Source organism: Homalodisca vitripennis, chromosome 2, assembly GCF_021130785.1.
Source record: "Homalodisca vitripennis isolate AUS2020 chromosome 2, UT_GWSS_2.1, whole genome shotgun sequence".
Lineage (NCBI taxonomy): Eukaryota > Metazoa > Arthropoda > Insecta > Hemiptera > Cicadellidae > Homalodisca > Homalodisca vitripennis.
The window spans coordinates 111,268,328-111,291,000 of record NC_060208.1 but is presented as its reverse complement, the minus strand read 5'-3'; the positions used below and the strand labels follow the sequence as shown (position 1 = coordinate 111,291,000).

The 22,673-nt window shown below is 30.8% G+C and overlaps 1 protein-coding gene across 4 annotated transcripts in view; it reads left to right on the top strand.

Moving 5' to 3' along the window:
• Positions 1–22,673, top strand: part of LOC124354601 (obscurin) — a 103,253-nt gene that overhangs the window by 11,200 nt on the left and 69,380 nt on the right. For 2 of the 4 annotated variants that reach the window (XM_046805184.1, XM_046805183.1), the window contains exons 7-12: positions 13–624; positions 3,525–4,508; positions 6,656–6,764; positions 8,110–8,282; positions 11,204–11,324; positions 12,029–12,203. In XM_046805184.1, the coding sequence (XP_046661140.1) occupies positions 13–624; positions 3,525–4,508; positions 6,656–6,764; positions 8,110–8,282; positions 11,204–11,324; positions 12,029–12,203 (2,174 nt within the window). The remainder of the gene's footprint in view (positions 1–12; positions 625–3,524; positions 4,509–6,655; positions 6,765–8,109; positions 8,283–11,203; positions 11,325–12,028; positions 12,204–22,673) is intronic. The other 2 variants (XM_046805185.1, XM_046805186.1) reach the window with 2 other exon arrangements.

Here is a 22,673-nt window from a genome sequence, read left to right as displayed (position 1 = left end):
GATGTGTGTTAGCCAAGTCCACGATGGTGGAGGAGGAGGGCCTGACCGCTGCAGAGGTGACGGAGATGGAGGTGAACGAGATGGAAGTAGTGGAGGCTGAGGTGGAGGAACCACCACCACCACCACCTCCCAAGGAGAAAACACCACCACCACCTCCCAAGGAGAAAACACCAGTGGAGGAACCGCCAGTGGAGAAACCTCCTGTTGAAACTATTGAGAAAAAGGAAGCAAAACCTGAGCCCCCTAAGAAACAGAAAACAAAAGAGGTCGAGAAACCAAAACCAGAGGTAGCCAAAGTGGCCACTCCAAAGGAGGCGGTGGCTGAAGTGATAGAAGAACCTAAGGTTGCCAAAACTGATGAAGTTGAGGCTCCAACAAGAGGGGCTAAAGATGAGATCGAGCCGCCACCTAAAGAGGAAATCAAAAAGGTTGAGCAGCCACCGCCACCCAAAGAGGAAGTTAAAAAAATTGAACTGCCACCACCTCCCAAAGAAGAAGCCAAGAAAGTGGAACAACCACTGCCTCCAAAAGAGGAAGTCAAAACCGTTGAGCAGCCATCACCACCCAAAGAAGATGTCACTGTGGTGGAACAGGAAGTCAAACCTAAAGTGGCGGAAAAGGAAGGTAAGTCACAAATTGAATAGTTTAAACTCAATATGTGCATTAATCAATATAAAAATATCTGCAACATTATACTACCTGAGTTCACACTTATTTACCAAAATATGTTCCCTGACAAGCACTAGCTTAGCTTGGCTTTTTAACAGAATTGTTAACTAGATTAAATATTTTACTAGAGTTGTAAATAACTTTACTATGGTGTTGAAAATTCTTAATGATTTGGATTGTTACACTAAATAAGTTCCTTCCCAAAAAGTTAAAAAACTGTTATGTCAACATTTTAAAACAAAAAATTAAATATAACTTTCATTTAAATGGTATCCTTAGATCGACTATCTTTAGGCATACACCATTGTTAATGATACGATTATTTGATACACCAAAACATCATCTTTAGCTTTTAGTTAGTACCATCACTCATTGGTCATCCTTCATCAACCACTAATGGCTGCAACATGAAGTTACAATTCTTTTAAGATTTTCACAACTGTTAAGTGTTTCTGTCCAAAAATCTCCCACAAGAGACCTTTTGGATTTAAATGTGTGTATATTTCCAGCTTCTTACACTTCAGAATAGAAATATTAAGAAGATAATCAAAGATTATCTTATATTCCTATTAAGATTCATACAAACTTCTAATTAAATTTCATTGTGAGCTCCTACATTATGAGTAAGTTTCAAACTTTCTAACATTCACTGTTAACAATTTTTATGTTTTTGGTTAGGGAATAGTTTATTTTTTTAAACTCATTTTTCTTTTTCCTTATTTTATTTTTTGAAAACCTTTGTTAAAAGCTTATGGCATACAATACGTTATACAATATGTCTGGAAATATACCAACAGCTGAATACAGTTAATATTGAGTCAAAAAATAAAGTTGAATTAAATATTTAATTCTAAATTCTCTGATAAAATTACTTTGACTCAGCTATGAACGATTCATGTTAAAGTAAATGTTCCCCAAATAACTGTATTAAAAGATTCAAAAATAAATAAATGTATTTGAACATAAATTATTTTATATTATTTAATTGTCTATTATGTTTGTTTTTTGTCCAAAAATCACTTCAATATTGTATTTAGATTGTGTTTATATAAGGCAATCTAGTATTGGAAGTTTTATGTTGTACTAAAAACTAATTCAGTGAAATGAAGCTAAAATTAATATCCATCCAATATTTTTTCTTCTTCCAATTGGCGTTTCACATATGTTCATTAACACGTTTTATATAATATTTATAATAGTTTTTCACTGTATATTAAAACATTTTTCTAACATAGGTTTGGCATACAAATTTGTGTAACGTTTTAATTATTACTGCAAATATTAATAATTACTAAATCAAATCCAGTATTTCTGTTGTCAAACTGCTTGAAACGTGTTATTACTTAGGTATTCAGTGAAATTACTGCAATCAAATTTTTGTATACTTAGTTTTGTTCTACATATAACTGTTATTGGCTGCTAGCCCTCCCTTATGTTTAGCCTACTAAATAAAAAGAACTTGAGACTATCTTCCTTTCTCATGGCATGAATCAGTGAGCTGTGCAAACTTTTGCTTTTATAGAACACATTCTATGAAGAAAATACTATTATACCTTTCCAGTAAGTAGAAATTAGAATGGTGAACAGCAGAAAAATTTAACAGCCAATGAACATGTGTTATAAGTGATCTTTAGATTGTTTATTTTTACTGAATACTTTATAACTCTTAAAACGTTATTGGTTTTGTTTGTTTTTAAGCCCATGACCTTCTGCTGGGTAGCAGTTTTGATAACAATCTAATAAATTATTGATTAATAAGTAATGTGTTAGACTTAGTGAAATAAATTATAGTAAATTATGGCACAAATTGTCTTCCTTTACATATTAGACATTGTATTTTGACTTTTCCATTAAACGGCATGATAATCAAAATCATTAAAGCATTTTGTTAGAAGATTTATGTTATTTACACCCCAAAACATTGGTAAAAAATTTAAAATGTGTTAAATGAAAATCTTTAATGAGTATTATCATCTGCATGTGAAGTTCTCTTAAAGTTTTGTCCATTAGTTTGGATGTAAAATGTAGTTTTTCCATACAGTAAGTAAAAAGCCAAATTTTGCAGATAGTTTGCACACCTCAGCTTTTCAGTTTGTTTGCCTCTCACACCTCATTGTTGTGAGATAATTTTTGCTGGATTATTGTATTTTGATGTTAGTAAATTCAGTTAAATTTACAATATTGCGTTATGAAATGTTGCACATAAAAAATTGCATTTATATGTGGAAATGTTGCACGACTTTTAGTATGTAAGTGTAATAATTTTTAATTTACATTATGGAATAAGTTGCCATTTATTTACAACAATGAATTGCCAAAATAGTCTTTTGAGAAAATTGGTTTTTATGATTTAATAAACTCGATTGACTGGATTATTATTCAATATAATATTACTATTAATAATAAAGAGACGTTTTGCACTGGGCAATGTCTTATTTTATAAATTTAGTGTTTTCAAATCAGTGTTCAACTAATAAATAATAATTTATTTTTTTATTTATTTTTAATTTAATTTAACAATGAAGTACCTGCTTTTTGGGTTTTCTATATTTTAAATTGATTGTGCTTTCTGTTTTTGTCTAGAGTAGATTACTAAATAAGAATACAATTTTGTCATTTGTTTAGAAAATAATTTGAGCAAAATATTTTAACAGAAATCGCTCAAACTGATTTTTATTTTAGTTTTTTGTATAGTGTAACATTATTAGTGTTTTATTTTTTTTAGATCTTAGCACTTTTAACATTACACTACAAAATACATTTATTAAAAAATAACAAACTGAAATAAATCTTTTTGACTTGAAAACTACCCCAAAGGATGTACGTTCGTTGTCACTAATAAGATCATATTTCAGGAGGCTTCCTACCAGAAAAGGTCTCTATCGAAGATATTGGTGAAGAAGAACGAGACTCTTTTGACAAGGGATTCATTAAAGGGGGCAGTTTCACCTGTGTTGAGGTTAAATTGGACAATTTAAACCTGGATGATTTGCCGAACAACAATTCAGGCATAATAGAAGAGTTTTCTGAGAGTGATGACAGAGGTGTTCGCTTGGCAATTAGCCGCAATGTTTCTATTGTGTCTGTTTCTGAGGATGAGAGTTTGAGACAGACACCATTACCTGTGGATACTCCAGAAACTGAGACGGCAAAACTGTTCACTTTTGAAAGAACAGAATCAATGGAGATCATAACGAAAACAACAGTTGAGAAAGTACCTAAACGTCATAATGCTAAATTTTGGCAGGGAGAGGAAAATGAATTTTTGGAATCAGATAGATCGAAGAAAATTAACATTGAAGATATAAAGTCCAGCAGCACTATGAGGTCTGCTAAAAGAATGTCTGTTGAGGAGATAGAGGAAGTAGAGGGGTACTGTAAGGAGAATGGAAGGCTGTTTAACAATCATGAGGAATTTTCCTCTTCCAGAATATCAGGAGAGGCATATGTAAATGGTGACACTGAGAACAAACCATCATCTCGTAAGGCATCTGTAGAAAGAAGAGAAAGTTTTTCAAGAGTTGAAATAAAAAAGATTTCAGAAAGTAGAAAATCATCAGTTGGTCAATTATTTAACGAAATAAACAGAGCAGAAATGTTTGATGACATAGGGTCCATTTCTAATGGTGTAAAATGTGAAACACTTGAAAAAGTGGAGAACTCTCAATGTGAAATGAAAGGAATGGATAGCAGCGGTGAAACTCCCCAGAGAGGAAGACGTGATAGTAATGATGAAAACACAGGTGATTCAAGAACAGATGAACTTATAAAAAAAATTAAAAGGCAAAGGAGCATTCTTGAGGAAATACTAGACAAGGAAGGAGAGCGAAATGTTGAAGGTATATAAGACAAAATTTTTAAATTTATTAAACAATTACAAACCAACATTACCACTGAACATACCCTAACTTTACTGACACTCTGCCTTTTGTTACATATCTATTACTAAAAATCGCTTATAATAAACCACTAACATCTCTATGCTATATTTAACTGTAATAGAGTAAGGTTTTGAGGCCCAGTTCAAGATTCTCACAAAATAAAATTTTTATTGTCTTCTTTAAAGAAAATTTAGTTTAAATTATTTTTCTAAATTGTTATCAATATTTATTGGATTTATATAAGTTTGTGATAAATTTTTTGCTAGTTGTTATATAATTGTAATTTTCTTTACTATTTGCTACTTTAATTGAAAAAGTCATTTTAAATAAATTAGTATATAAGAATATTTTTTAAACTAAATTATTTAATGGCCTATTCCATATTAAAATTAGTTGTAATAAAATATAAATGTTATGTTAATTAGTTACAGTTGTTAAGTAAATCATAACATTTCAAAGTTGCAAATAACTGGAATATTTGAAAAATTGATTTCTTTAATTCTTTCCTAAAAGTATTCAAGCAAAGGAGTTCAGTAGTGTACAAATTACTGTGACAATAGGAATAAAAGAATTCTTTGTATAGTACTACAAAAATTAACACATATAAGTTAGTTTGGCTTTGGAATTATAGCTATTTTTAAATGATGATAATAATTATACATAGTATTTCTTACAAGCAGTTGCAGTTTTCTTGTCAATAATGTTATTTTATATGTATTATTCTTGTTTCAGCATTTGTCATCTGACCTTGTTTGAATATTGTCTGTGTTTTGTTTTGTCTGTCACTTTGTCTTGTGCCGTCTGATTTTGTATTTTGCTTTATATCGTGTGTAAGTGTATTGCTTATGTGAAAAATGTTGTCTTTGTTTTCTGTGTCTTTTTCGTATTTAAATTTTTAGTTTCCTAATTTATTTATGTTTTCGATAAATGAAAAAATACAATTCAGATTGTAATTACTATTTGTTTGTGGCTTACACATTTTCATCTGTCCATGTTAGTTTCATGGATTTCAATTAACTTTTTTTGTTGAAATATAAAACAATAAACATATTGTTGATATTACATATCTGACATCTTATTTTTTCTGTCATTGTAGACTAATTTATTTTACATAGAAAGTTGCAGTTTTATTCTTTGAAGTTTAAATGATTGCAAACAATTAGAAGTAACAAACATGACTTTATTGTAAAGTAGTTCTAGCTAATTTATATATCAAAACTCTGGAAAATCAAATATATATATATATATACTTTTTTATAAAATTTGTATTACAATTAAGTAATCATGAATAAAATATTAATAATCGAAATCTTAAAATGTTTTGAGAGGCAGATTTACAAAAGTGTCATCCAAAAAAAAAAGAATGAGTAAACAAAAATTATACTTAGGTATTTCAATTTTATCAACTATCTTTTGTATTAGTGAGAAACAGTTTTTAGGAATTTAGTAATTGCGTATGAAATGATTATTAACATTTAAAATGTTTGGGATTTGTTTAAAGGTGTAGGGGATGAGGATGATTTAGAGAGCAATGTTTGAAAGTATAACTATTTAGTTGATTTAAATTTCAATATACAGTAAACTGAATTTGAATCACTTGATCCAAATGTTTATTTCCTTTTTTGTGCTATTTACAACTCATTATGGTAATTTTATTACGTAAATAAATTATAAAAAAAAACAGTGAAAATGATTATTGATACAGTATGTTTATAGTTTGATATTTAGTTGTAAATTTGGTGTTTTAATTCAGAGGTTTATATTATTTCTCACACCAATCAGTGAAGAGCTATTACATTAAAATATTCCTTCTTAACTGAAGCTCGTATCCAGCCAAATTCTGCAGCATAAGTATTAAATTTATTAAACAATATTAGAATAGGCAGATTTTATAATCATATACACACTTAATCCATTCACTGTTGCAGTGACTTGTACTGAATTACAGGTAATTGGGATAGAAGTTAGGTGGCTTTCTGCCGCAGTCTCTGGTAAAAATACAATAACATATGAATTTCTATAATCATTTATCTAACTGGAATGTAAAATATTGTGGTTCAGTGTATGAAGAATTCACAAAGCTAATATTCATCTCTTTGATGTAGCGGCTCCTGAGATTCTATCTTCAGACATGAAGGACCGAACTGTCTATGAGTCGTTATCCACCATCTTCCAAGTGGAGGCCAAGGGAGTGCCTAGGCCAGATGCTAAATGGTAGGTACTGAGTTTACCTACATCAATTCAAGATTGATTTGTTATAATTATATCAAAATTACTTTTACATAAGGGCATAATTGTAGTTCAAAATTAAGGGAGATCTGTAATTCAAATCTATTCTTACTATTTGAATTTCATCAAACTGCTAACTGTAATCTCTTCACTCTTTTAATCAAGATCTTTTCTCAGCAACCACGTTAAGGGGGTTCGGTATGCCCTATCCTTCCCATGTTAATTTGGCCAATTTTATGTACCTTTTTCTCAGAAACCTTTAAAGCTATCATCATCATCAAACTTTAAGACACTACTATTTAGACCTTTTTTAACATTTAGAGCGGAAGATATTATAAAAATCTATTTTAAATTTTTATTAAAAAAATTATAATTATAAATTATTTTACAAAAAATTAATAAGTTTTTTATTTACAACAAATTAAATAAAAACTTCTTTTTTTTAACTTTGTTCCGCTCTAAATGTTAACAAAGGTCTAAATATTAGGACACTACTATTTAGACCTTTGTTAACATTTAGAGCGGAACAAAGTTAAAAAAAAAGAAGTTTTTATTTAATTTGTTGTAAATAAAAAATTTATTAATTTTTTGTAAAATAATTTATAATTATAATTTTTTTAATAAAAATTTAAAATAGATTTTTATAATATCTTCCGCTCTAAATGTTAAAAAAGGTCTAAATAGTAGTGTCTTAAAGTTTGATGATGATAGCTTTAAAGGTTTCTGAGAAAAAGGTACATAAAATTGGCCAAATTAACATGGGAAGGATAGGGCATACCGAACCCCCTTAAGCAATCACATTATGCGATTGTGATGTTTGTTTCACCTCAGATCTAAACATCTTATCTGAAAAACAAATTTCAAAGTGGTCATTTAACACTTGTTTGTATGGAATAATGAACAACATGACCCTGTTAGTTACTTCTTATTCATGTTTTAATACCTAGCAATTTATTATTGATTTTATTCTTCAAATAACAAATAGGAAACTATGATTAAATTCAGTTAATCTTTTTTAAGACAGTTATTTATTAGTTTAAGAATAATGTTTTCAAAGGTTATTGAGATTTACTATTTTATGGGCTAGCAAATAAATTACAAACTCATTTTACTAAGAAGACCATAGTTGTGTATACAATCTAAATCTTTTTTTCCTGTCATTGTGCTTAAGTAATATACAATTTTTGCAATACAAGTATAGTAATAATAATAATATACAAGTAAGATAGCAATTTTTGTTATCACCAGAAATAATGACTCTTTACCATGCTTTCCAAAGGGTTTTTTTATTGTTTTCTGAATTGATAGAGGTAACAAATTTTGTCATCAGGTACAGGGAGAATGACGAGCTAAAGGTGGATGACCACACTAAGATCTCAGAGCAAGGCCAGAAGTATACGCTGGAACTGAAGAAGATCAGACCAGGTGATGCTGGGTTCTACAAGTGCAAGATCATCAATAGGCTGGGCGAGAAGGTGGAGAATGCACAGTTATCAGTGTTGTGTGAGTATCTTAAAATCAATCAAAAAGTAAGAAATGTATATTTTATGGATGTCTGCCCATCTACAATAAAAAATATAACAACTTTTTTTGGAGAAACCTTTTAAAGTAAATATTCCATTGTTCCTCAAGTTTGAATTAATATGTTTACTTTAATTCCATAACTCAATTAATGACTAATGCACATTCCACAGTAAAATTTAACTAAAAAATAGCTTCAATAATAGTGATGACAAGATTTGGCGAATAGTATCAGCGTATTAGACTAGACATGTGTCTGCATTCTAGGCATATAGCTGTGCTACTTTACACGTGTCTACATTTCAGCATAATTTTACATATACAAACAAATGTCTATCTATAAACAAGATCATGCATAAATGAGATTCAAGCACTGATTTTGGGTCTTTAATTGATTTATAGACAATAGACAATAGACAATTTTTCTTTATTTACACACAATCATAGAGATCGGTATTGGGCGTCAAAACAATGTTACATAAAAATGAAGTTCTATCTTGCGAGTGTTTATCTTTAAGTCTTCCACTCCATGAATTCCTTTTCGCTATAGAAAGGGATGATCTTCAAGCCATCGAAGGAGTTTTCCCTTGAAGGTCTTTCCCGTGTCTTGTTTGATGTGGTCTGGCAGGTTGTTGAAATACTGTGCTCCCCTGAAGGTTGGCTTCCTTTCAGAAAAGCTCAGGTGATGTGCTGGAAGTGAGAGAAATCTGAGGCATTTCTGGTGTTATATTGGTGTTAATCTCCAAGTTTTTGGCTTGTTTGATGAGATTACTAGTAGAATTACCTCGCTTATGTAAAGTGCAGGTACTGTAAGTATTTTGTGCTCCTGGAATGCTCTTCGACAGCTGCTTTGAAATCCAAGGCCTGTTAAGCATCTTATTGTTTTTCTTCTGCTGCAAGAAAACTCTTTCCATGTTGGAGCTAGTAGTTCCACCCCATGCTGCTATGCCATATCTAACATGTGCCTCAAAAAGAGCAAAGTAGGCAATTCTTGCTGCAGATGTTCCGCATATTTCTTTTATCCTTCTTATGACATAGGTGCCTGACGCAAGTCTCTTGCACAGCACATCAAACATGAGCCTTCCAATTGAGGTTCATGTCAAGATTAATACCTAAATATTTTAAATTATCTTGTACTTTTAAGTCAGGTATCCCATTCTGTGTGTTTCCTCTTGCGCTATACGTCATCTGTACAGTTTTACTCTCATTCAAAGCTAGGTCGTTTGTCCTACAGTACTGTTTTGCTGAGTTGAGGATGGTTCGTGTATCTATTTCAAAGTTGATTTTTATTTTTGTTAGCTAATGTTAGAACAGTATCATCTGCATACATTATTGTTTGGCAGAGGTTGGTCAGGTACTGAGGTAGGTCGTTTGTAAGCAGGAGGAAAAGGACAGGTCCAAGCACTGTCCCTTGTGGTACTCCTCTATTCACCTGAAGTAGGGTTGAGTAAAACCTTGGTAGTTGTTCCGTTCAGGTTGTGTTTTAGTTCCACTAACTGCTGTCTTCCACTGAGGAAGGTCCTGAACCAGTTAGCTGATGTTCCTTTGATTCCCAGTTGGGTGTAGTTTTTCTAGGAGCAATGAGTGGTCTATGCAGTCGAATGCTTTACTAAAATCTAGGAACAAGCTTGTAACAGTTTTTCCACTTTCAATTTGGTCAATGATATACTCAACTAACTGTACGATGGCTGTGTTGTGGTAGATCGGCCCTTCAGGAATCCATGTTGGTTTTCAGTCAACAGATTGTTATTGCTTAAGTAATTAAGAAGTCTTGTTAGGATAACCTTTTCAATTATTTTAGAAAATGTTGGAATAAGTGATATGGGACGATAGCTGGTTGCTTCTGTGGTTGGGCCATTTTTATACTTAGGATAAATTTTTGAAGTTTTCAGTTTGTCTGGGAAGATGCCTTCTTGTAGTGACTTATTAATGATGTGTGTGAAGGGGATAATGATTTCCTCTTTACAGCTTTTTATGAGTTTTGAGGATATATCATCCAGACCTGCTGATGTTTTTTGCTTCATACTATCTATAATGGCAAGTACTTCTTTCTGTGTTGATGGTGTGAAAAGGAGCTGGGTTTTTGTTGAGAAGTTGTGCTGTGATTGTTTTGCAAGTTTTGAGGTGTTCTGTTTAAGTGTTTCATCAGCAATATTGGCAAAGAAGTAATTGAGATGGTTGGCAACTTTACTGGGATTTTCTGTGAATTTCCCATCTATATTGAGAGCAAGTTTGTTGCTAGATATCGTTTTAGCTGCTCTTTCTTTGTTAATTACTTCCCAAAGTGCTTTTGATTTGTTGCCATATTCTTCTATATGCTGACTTACTTGCTGTTTTCTTAAGATTTTAATTTCATATCATATACTTTCTTTCTCTCAGCTGTTTCCTTCTTGTCATTTTCCAATCCTGTGCACAATTCCCTTTCAAGTGCTTTGATGTAATTTTGTCTTAGATGTTCTGTTTTGTCTTAGATGTGTTAGATAGCACAAAATTAAGTCATTTTTCATGTGTACGTGTTTTGTTTTGTAAGGTAATGTCTATTCATTAACATACTAACAGGAGGTCAGTGTCATTAACTGTTTTAAACTCTTAGTGAGTCAAACTGCTACACATTTTGAGTGTCCTTATTTAAATAATCATTGAAATGTGCCCTCCCTAATTAAAAGGATATTGATTTATTTTGTAAAGAAAAGTTTTGCGGGAAGCTTGAATACTAGTTGAAGTGAAATGAAATTATTGAATATTCAGGAGTTTTGTAGCTCTAATTAACATAAAATTAATAATTAAATTTTAATTTATTTACAATTGCATTGCTGTTAAAGCCAAAATTGTATTGTAAGTAGTCAGATATTTTGTTATTTTAATCTAAATTTTATTGTAAAACATACATTATTTGTTGGCAGCTGAGGCATCCCTAAGAGAACCCAAGTTCAAGACACCATTAAAACCTCAGGTGGTCCCCAAAGGGGATGATGTCACCTTCACAGCTGTCCTCACAGCCGATCCTGTACCAGATGTGAAATGGTGAGTATGTAATATACAAAATTATCAACTAATGAAATTCCTCTACCACCTCTGGTCTAAGAAAAGAGCATTTTTAAAATCACTGAATATCTTGAACCAAACTGATATTGTTTATGCAGGATACAGTTTGGTTTATAGTCTGGTAGGAGGGGATTACTCCAGAATCTTTTTAGCTATGTTTAGAGATAATACAATTTTAACTCTTTATATTTAGTTTTTTTTTCCTTTACCGAATATTGGATAAAATATTAACTACACTTATACATCTCCCAGTTACTAAGGCTTAATTTCCATACTTTTGTGTTAGCAGATACTGACTAAAGTTTTAGCCACCAGCCATGAGGTTTATTATTTATATGTGATAAATTATATAAGCAAAAGTAATACTTATTAGTTAAATATGTAGCCACAACTGGGAAGCATACAACTACAAAGAAATTGGTAGTGCTTTTTCTAATCAATTAAATCAATGTTAATAGCACAGTGTGCATAGTGACAACTTTTTTTTCTTTTTTGAATGTTCAATTATGAGCTTTCTTTTTCTATGGAGATTATTCTATAAAAATTGTATTCCCTATGGATATTGGTTCACCAAAAGACTGTAGCGTGCACTAATTGTTAACTCATTTGTATCTTCAAATTCTATCATTATAACAAACCGATTTTATTGCAATAGCAATTATAATTTTGTATGTATTCCTCAGGACTAAGGATGGACATGACATCGATGCCAGGTTTACAATATCCAGCAGCAACAAGGACGTGCAGGATGGGCTAAAAGAGTGCACATTCACGCTGAACATCCCAGCTGGCAGGCACGAAGACACTGGCGAGTACAAAATTGTGGCAACCAACAAGTGGGGCTCGGCAGAGAGCAGCGTAAGTACCAGATGAACATTATACAAGGGCTATCCAGAAAGTAGATTACATTTATAGAAATAGATGCAAACAAAAATCAAAGTACAAGAAAAATTGTATTATATACATTTTAAGTGACACTAGAATACTATATTTCAACATAGTCACCATATAAATTTAGGCACTTAACATAGCGGTGAACTATTATTAAATTCCAACGTTTAGCCTGAGACTTCAACCAGGTAGTCACATCCTCCCGCAGTTCTATGTCGTCATCAAAGCACTGCTTTACAAGCCAGGTCTTCATTGCTAGAAACAGGTGGTAGTCGCTGGGTGCAAGGTCCGGACTGTAAGGCGGATGTGGAAACACCTTCCATTTAAAAGCATCCAGGACTTCTCAAGCCTGATTTTCCGTGTTTGGTCGGTACCTATCTTGCACAAAATTTATGGTAACCTAACTTTTGCGTAACAATTTTGTGTAACAAACTCCTAGAAATTTAAGGAAAACTAAGATAGAGTTCTGTTATTGTGAATCAATGGTCTTCTTTAATTTTCTTATTGACTTTAGAGAAAATTTCATCGGTCGCAATGCTCCACTTCGTTTGTCATCATGCACATTAGTTCGGCCATTTTTAAACCTAATGCACCACTGACACACTCCACCTTCAGTAATCACTTCGTTCCTATAAAACTTTACAGAGTTGGCAATAAATCTCAATCTCAATCTAAATCTCATTTTGGGTTAATTGTGCTTAGCTAATAAAAACCATATTACCGACCGCACTTCACAACGGAATTTTAAATTGCATCACGCATTTGAAACTGCTGTTGTAAAACAACAAAGAGCGACAGTAACCCCTCACTAGCACGACTGGATAGCCACTGAACGGAGAAACGCTCTGACATCAAAATGGATGCACCCCTAGTGGCTACAGAGTGAAACGTACTTCTACTTTCTAGAACGCCCTTGTATGTGTTGAAGTAATATATGGTTAAATGAATTAATTGAGAACAATTTAAAATATTTAATAATGAAAATTCGTAGTAAAACTAATAAATATCTTTATGCATATACTTAAAGCCCTACAAGTCTCATTGAAAAAAGGAAACCCACAAAAATAATATTTGAGTAATATAACAGAATAAATGTAAAAAGAATTGTATGAAAAATGTTTAAAGATTTTCATGAATATAATTTATTAATTAATACTAAAACAACAAGAACACTGCAAATCAAACAATATTTTAAAAGGTGACAATGGATTGTAAACTATAAAATGTATGAGCAAATTTCATAGATATATTGATATCATCATCTTCCAACGTAATTACAGTTTTGAACTAAACTGTTGAAATGTGTTATTCCAAACTTTATTAAATCCTTTTTTTGTCAAATTTACTTTTTATATAGTATTAGGAGAGGCTATGTTTGTTATAGTTAAAATTTTGAAGCTCCTATCAGTATGGCTTATAATATTTATATTATTGATGTTTGGAAATTTTGAAAGTAAGCTTAATATTTTTCATATATCTCTCAAAGAAATCAGGAAGGATAAATTTTTTAATAAATTTAATGTGGAAGTATCTAAAAAATGTCTTTTCCATTAAAATCAGGAAGGATTGGTTATTAAGTTATTATGTTTTGTTTTGTCAACTAAGGCAACATATACTTTTAAGGAATATAATTGAAACGACGGATGAGAGCAGCAAAAGATAGCCAAATAAGCAAGTACAGCATTTATTGTTTAGTCCAATGTGAGGGAGGATGACATTCATGCTTCATTTTACTGGGAACTACAGATAGTCAAGAGCCGAGAGCCACTTTACATTCTATTTTAAGCACACAACCTGGCTGACTTTTCTTGAAATTAATATAGACATTTTTCCTAAGAAATAAATTTATTATTTTTCATAGCTGAACACACTTAAAACCTAATGTTAAACAAATAAATAATGGTTATATCATCATCGGATAACTAGATAAAAAGATCATAACTATATTAAAAAGAAAATCATCACTGTCTGCCAAATAGTTAGTCTGTTTATGGTTAACTGACACCTATTTAACTGTTATTTACGTTTTGGTTTTATTGTGTCAAGCTAAAAAATATGATTTGAGGATAAAATTTCTGTTTGATATTTTCAACCCTTTTTGATACTCTCCCATTTCGACCTCCACCAAAAATGAACATGGCCGATGATCGATTTCTTTCTTAGGGAAACGTTGATCGTTTTCTTTCTTAGGGAAAAGTTGATTGATTTCTTTCTTAGGGAAAATTCTTGTATCGTTTTCAAGAAAAACTAAGTTGTGTGCTTATACAGTGCAAATTGGATATCAGCTCCTGAAGTGTGACATGTGTAGAAATATCTTTCAGACTAATTAAGCTATTCTAATATTGTTGCTGAACAAATCCTAATGCTGTACAGTGGTGGTATCTAGCAGTAAAGTGTAAGTAGATAGTAATATGGGGTTTCTAGACCACTTTCGGAGCCAACCGAAAAGCAATGTAAAAATCTTGTTCAATGTACCATAAAGGAAGCTGAGAAACAACACAGCAAACCTAAATGAAAAATTTACCGAATCTACATCCGTTCGTCTCCAAAAGCGACCCAGAACCGGCTTATTGTATCTACTCTAGTGAACCATAAATCACGAATGAAAAATTAACCGAATCTATAGCTGTTTGCTTCTACTTTCTTGAGCTGTCAAATCAATCTATCGGAAATGTCTGCTACGAAATAAACTATAAATTAAAAACTTATAAACGGAAAATGATGGAATTTGCTAACAATCACTCGAGAAGTCGGGGGAGAATGTGAGTAAAACCACATTCTTTTGACGAGGTTCTTCATTTAATTTCTCCAAATGTACTATAAAAATCATCAAAGATTTCAGGCTTAAAATCGTAATCAAATTCAACATCCAGATAATGAAAAAAATACAGGTAAAATCTTCTCATAATAAACGTGTGTATCGATACCTACAAACCTAAATGTATTCTTTGAAAAGGAAAATAATTTTTTCAACGGTTATAAAGAGATAAGTAAAAATGTTTATTCTGTTTTCTAAATTCTGTAACAAATTTTTGTTTGTTTTTTACCTCCATATTGCAATTTTGTAAGCATATTATTCAAAATGTGTTAGTTTATTTCGAAATTTCTTAGGTTTAGGTCTTTCGTACAAAATTAAATTACAATCTCTACAAACTAAATATCTTTTATCAATAAATTTCTCCTCTATTACAACACTTGTAACAGTTGGCATTATACTCTTCCATTTAAACAGAAAGATTTTTTGTTATAAATGGAGATTATGGAACTAACTCTGCCGAGATATAAATTTTTTAGCACAAATGTTTATGTTTATATTTCAACTACCGAGATAAAAAGAAATGATTTTATTTTATTATTCAACTATTTAGGATATTTTGTCTATGATTACAAAGATTATTCCGGAAGAAATCGAGATTTTTCATCAGCGAAAGAGTATATTTTTGAAGTTTTAGAAGGAATGAAAGAGAATAATATGAACATCATCAAATTATTGTAAAAAGACAAAATGAATGATTGTGTCTTTGGTGTAGTGTTGTTAGTGTGTGCGTGTTTGCGCTATGGGGAATCACATCACATTCAACTTCTACGTGTCTATTGTTTAGAGACTTGGCCCTGCACTGCTACTGTCCACCAAGTTAATGGCTAGGAGCTGTAATTCGGGTCTTAGACTCTGGAATTTTTTTGTTCCCAAGTCTCAATTTTCTTTGGTAACTACTGTGTAGAAGTTGATGGAGAGATACAATTAGGGAATTTGTGTTGGGTGTTTTGTAAGTGTAATGTTGTATTAATGAACGATGTGAGAATGTAATGAACGAATTAAGGAAGAGAAGGAATTAAGGAATGAAGTGGAAAAGGTGTGAGGAAGCAAAATGGCGCGCCAACCACAGTTGTCATTACTCGGCTTGTTCTATAGTCATTACACTATGGCCACTCGTGTAAAGACTTGTCCTCAACCACTGAACGACAACCATGTCTTCCTCAATAAAAAGCGCGCCTGAAGCTCTGGGATTTGAACCCAGAACCTCAGGCTTTGAAGGCAAGCGTCTTTACCAACTGAGCTACGGAGAGTCTCGAAAGTTTATAAGCTATATCTCTGCTATATAAGTTGTTCAATTAGGGTGCTAGTTTACAAATTTATTAATAATTTTATATTTCAAAAACCACTCAACCGATTTTAATGAAATTTGGTACACATATAGTAAATACTTAACTCTTTCGACTTAACTTATCCATAAGGGTGAAATCATCCCCTATTTCTTAATATTCATAAAAAAAATTAAAAAAATAATCAGAAAAATCTGAAACTTCAAAAAACAAGCGAGTTCAACTTAAAATTTCATGAAAATAACAAAAATTTTCAAAAATCTACCCCAATCATCCCTTATCTTAATACTCTTATATCTCGAGAACTATTGGAGCTTTTTTGCTGAAATTTGGTATATAGGATCAGTAAATAGTAAGGTATTTTTTAAAATCATAACTTTCCGGTCCAACCCTTAAGATGACCTTGGAATAGTTTTTTGTTAATATCATCCCCATTTTTTAAGATATTCTTTTGAAATTAAAAATGAATAACTTATATCAATGTCTTTAACAATTCTGTAAAGTTGTAGAATTATCCAATGAATAATATAGACAATAAGACGATTTTTTTCAAAAATTTTACTGAATTTCTCTAATATCGTTTCTTAATCACATCATAGGCTAAAAAATTTCTCAGAAACCACAACCACATAACATGTCGAGTTAGTAATAGCATTTTGAAAATCCATATTGATAATTATATCGTTCTTTGAACCAGATAATATTTGTCAAACTCTTTGTTGTATCAATGACATAAACAGGTCTATTCGCTAAAAATTCTTTAGGATTGTAATACATTTCCTTATTATTACAGTAAACTTCTTAAAATCTTGATAACATCTGATACATGATTCTGAAAAAGACCTCCGGAAATGTTTAAATTTTGTAATTCATATGGATAATAAGAACCGTTCAATTTTACTCTGATATTCTTTTACATTCAAACTATCAAACTTTGAAGGATTTTTTTTCTTGATTATTCTGTCTATCTGTTTGAAACAAACCTATGATAACGAACTTGGGATTGAAGATATTTCTATAAATATTTGTAATATCGAACGAATAAGTTGTTCCGGAAATACCTTTTTGTTCAATACATTGCCAATCTAGAAAATTAAACATAATGTTTTGACTTTTTGTAAATTTCATCAATCAACCTAATTTTACTCGTGGTTTTATAATCAATCATTGGAACTCTAATAAAAAAAATCTGTAATTGTTATTTTTTCCATCAACAGGCATAAATTTCCAGGTTGCAGTTTTCAGAATCAATCATTGTCTTCTGCTCTTATAAAACTTAGATAAAATCCTCCTTTTAAGATCGAATAGTTAACATTTTCAAAAAATCCTAATCCAAAATGAGATAAATTTTCCAGCTGCTTCAAAAACACCAAATTTAAAATCTGATTTCAAAGCCATTAGAAGTTTGAGAAATAACATCAATTTTTGAATACGAAATAGTTCCTTTAAATTGTGCTTAATTGGCCACAGTTTTCGAATTCTTCTATCAATTTATTGTGTTTTCTTACTTCAATCTTAGAAAATAAAAACGGTTTTATAAAATTATCGATTAATCTAACAATTATCAGTTCCAAATTTGACCATCTTGTTTTGTCAAAGTTCCAGAAATATAAAATCTGGAAGTTAGACGAGCATTAGAAGTTATCTCCAAAATCAATATTAACATCAGTTCTTTTATTCGGTTCATTCAAATGTTGTTTACTAATTGGCCACAGTTTTCGCCCTTCTTCTATCATATTTTCTGTGTCCGCTTCATTTAATAAGAAAATAGAAATTTATAAACATCATGTATAATCTAACATTATCATTTTTTCATCGATCTTGACCATCTTGTTTTGTTAAAGTTCCAAAGATATAAATTTTTAGTAAAATAATTAAAAAGATTAGAGTCCATTTTCCCAAAATCAATGATCTACTTCGTCATATTTGGGGATTCGGTTCCTTAAATGTTTGCGATCTCGGCCACATATTTCAATAAATCTGCACAGGTTAGTAACCGCTATCTATAATATTGTTCCAATCAACTGTATCTTTATTTTCATCCAAAAAATTTATACTCAAGTGTTTTAGAGACAAAGAAAAGACATATGATATTTTAATTGATAATGTATATTTTCTTGATAAGAAAGATCTGGGGACAGATTTTGATATTTAGAAATGTTATACCAATTCAATTTGTTTACGTATAATCTCATCATATCTTCGGATAATTCATATTTGGGGAAATATCATCCCAATGTTCTTTTTTCAAATTTTTCGCGTCTGCATTTTCAATAAAAAGATCTGCAAGCACTGTAATGTCCCGCCATCTCTATTTATTAGGAAAAAATTTCAAGTTTTTATAAATTGGCTCTTTTTAGCGTTACATTCAGCACATTTTCCAGAAATTCTTTTAACTCCATTGATATTTGTAATATTTTATATCATTTGTTGCAGTTTTTTCTTTACATCTCACAAGTATATGAGCGACATTTATATAAGGAAATTTTAATCATCATAAAACCCTTCGAGAATACCTATTTCAGTAAGATCTTCCTCGAACTTATTAATTTTTTCTTCTAATTTTTTGAAAAAAATTTGACAGCATAAGAATCACTGTATTCAACCAAATTTATGACCATATTCTCAAAAGTTTTCGTAGCATCTAAACTAAACTTATCAAAAGACTCTTATAAATTTTTAGTAAGTTTTTAGCGTTACATTTCACCAACATTTTCCAGAAATCTTTTAACTCCATCAAGTTTTTCATAGACTTCTGCGTAATATCTTTACATGCTGTTTTGTCTGCAGTTTTGTTTTAGTTCATTAAACAGTATATAGCGCCATTTAATTGAATCATTACAAAAACATCAAAACCCTGCGATTAATACCTTTTCAGTAACACTGCTAATTCTTTTTCCTTTCTCTAATTTTTAACATTCGGATCATGTAAATCAACAATATCGATGTTTTCTGATAATTTATGAGGTTTCTCAAAAGTTTGTTCTTTAACAACAACATCATGTTTGTCAATACCAGACTCGAAAACCGATTTTTTTTTATTAGCAAACTAAACATAATTCTTTTTTTCACCAACTTTGATCGCTTCAGTAATTTTTATCAGCTTTTTTCATATGAGACATTAAATTGGTAAATATTTTTTTTGCACCATCTTCAAATTCTTTTTTCAATGTTCTGTTTATTTTATCAGCATTCATTTGAACTCATGAAATTTGCAGTTTGTTATCAGATTCTGCTTTTGAATCTTCATTACAACAACATATCAAATGGAAGGTTAATAAATTTTACTAACTTGTTATCAAACTTCATTTCTCCTATCAAAATTCAAGGCTATTTTTAACATTCGGATCATTTGTAAATACGTCAACAATATCGATGTTTGTGATATATTTATAGAGTTTTAATAATTTGTTAACAACTTCTTTAAAATCTTTACCATCGAACACCGACAGTTCTTATTCAACACAAAAAACACATAATGACCACAAATTGGGGGATCTTTATAGTCTTGATATGAGAATCATTGTAGGTAGACGCTATTTTTTTCAATATTTAATCAAATTCCTTTTTCATAGGTGGTTTGTCCTCATTCTTCCATCGAATTCATTGAACTCATAACATTTGCATTCTTATCATATTCTTAAATAACAAATCCAATGCGTTCCACTTCCCATAATCGAATCTAAATTCACAATTCCACATTCAAATTTCTTAACTTTTATCAGGTAATGTCATCTCTCATGAAGATTCCTCTAAAATTGTTAAATATTTTTGCAGATTTCTTCCAATTCCCCGAATTGTTAAAGGTTTGGATTTCAATTTTTTTAATGTTTGATTTCACGTAATTCAAAGTTTTTTCATCTAATCCAGATTCCTGTAACATCTTTACCATCACTCTTTATCTAAACCAATTTAAAAATGTTTCGAACAATAGGAATCACATCCTTTTTAACGATTGGAGATCTTTACGAACACATAAGGAACAACATTTTTTAACAACTTGAATATTTTCTCAAATCTAATAAATCTTTCAAATAGGTCCACCATTTTTAAGTTCTTTCCAACTGAATATGAAAATTCTATTCTGGTTCCTTTATTGTTTTTCTTAATGTTTTTCGAGTTTATTGTATTGTCTATTTGTTAAAAATATCTTATCTTCGCCATTTTTCTTAGTTGATCTATTTTAAATTGAATACTAACGGGTATTTTCTTCTTAAAAGCGATTTTATTTTTTCTTTCTGATTTTTGCTGAATTTACATTCAATTCCCCGATTTATATAGGTTTGATTTCAAATTTCAAGTTCTCTTCGATTTCACGTAATTCCTAGTTTTCTCTTCAAAAACATTGTCCAGCTGTTGGGAGAAGCGCAACAAATCTTTCACCTAAACTAGCATCTTTGATAAAAATCTATCCATTGCTTTATCTTCAAAACTTTATCTGCTATATGTTTGGAATTTGTGTCTCTATGTTTTGCATAAAAAATATCGTGTTCCAAAAGCAGCCATTGATCTTATTTATGATTATACCAGAAAATCTCCTCTTTTTAGTCTTTTTTCGAGTTTTGTGCCAGGCCCCAGATACTGTAAGTTGGTACGTGTAATTTCACAAAGGTAAATTTGTTGATAAAATCATTCAAAAGTCCATCTACCCTTTTCATAGTTGATCTATTGTCGGCAAATTCGAATACTAATTCCATCAGGTTTTTTTCTTTCGTCAAGTTTGTTCGAAATAAAATCTTTAATTGCTTCTGATTTCATTCAAAAAATTGTTACATTTCCACCTCCATCTTGAGCTAAATATAATTAATAATTCCAAGTTTTGTCAAATCGTTCGATATATCTGTACTCATCTTATTATCATTTGTATTTTCTTACACCTGATCCTTCGTTTCGTTTTTTCCCAAATTGGTTTAATTAATTTAATATATTTTTTTAACCTCTACTTGACTTAGGCTTCTTAGTAGATGGATCATTTATTTTTTGTTAAATTGAGTCAGATTCCATAAAAATTCTGTATACTTTTTCAAATCTTCTTCAGATTATAATTTATCTTTTGGAGCGTCATAGTCTGGTTAATAATCTCCATAAACCTTGAGTTCCTTCATATGTTTTTCATTAATAATGATATCATTATGTTCAAAATTAACGGGTAAATTTCCAATCATAAAACTTCTCTTTTTTCTGTCCCAATACAAACCAAATTTATCATCCTTTGCTCTAAAAGAAAATTTTTACCAATTTCACCATCAGGTTATTATATCCGTTTCGTCAACTTATTGGTTATGAAATATGGTATGTCTTTAATGATTCGTTTCTAAATGGTTCATTCAAGATGGTAATTTTATTCAAACTCTTTCAGATTTGGAATTGAATATCCAAATTGTTCGTCAAATCGTCGATATTCATTCAAATTTTATTATCACTTGTAAAACATTTTCAATTTTGCCCTCAACGTTTCGTTTATTGCAGAAGTTACAGGTTGATTGAATTAATTTGAATAAATTCTTGTTCTTTTTCATCAATTCGAATCTGTTCTTTAAAATTCTTTGATTAATTTCTTTCGATTTGTATCAAGGTTTTTTTCGCTTCTTCAGAAGTTACGTTCACATTTAATTAGAAAAATTTTGAAACGTGAAGTGGAACGTAAAAGTGAAACTCGAAACGTAAATAAACATTGAACGTCCTTCAACGTAAATAACGTGAACACGAATTACGTTCAAAATGAACGTGTAAACACGAACGTGAAACATGAAACGTGGAACGTAAAAACGTGAACACGAAACGTAAAACATAACGTGAAACATGAAACGTGGAAACGTAATAAACGTGAACACGAAACGTAAAACACATTTATATCCGTTGTTCCAACGTGAAAACTTAACGTGGAACGTAAACACGAAAACGTAAAACATGAACGTGAACGTAAACACGAACGTGAAACATGAAACGTGAACGTGGTAACGTGAACAATTTACCGTTTTTTCTGTATTGAAATATCATAATGTCGTACAACTGGAACCAAATTCATCAAATTTTGATTAATGTAAAAATAATTGTAACAAATATTTTGCCCTCAAGTAGATTTGTCAGACCACTGAGCAGTTATTTATGTTAGAATATTCTTGTTCTTTTTTCATCAATTTTTAGGCTTCTTAAAGTTAGATTAATAGTTAAAATCATAGTTTTTTCGCTTCTTTCCAGAATTTACGTTCACCATAATTCATTAAAGTGGTTAAAAAATCATATCAGATCCCACATGGAATTGTAAAACGTGAACACGAAACGTAATAATGATCGTGGAACTTGTTTAAAAGCACACAAACATATTCAAAC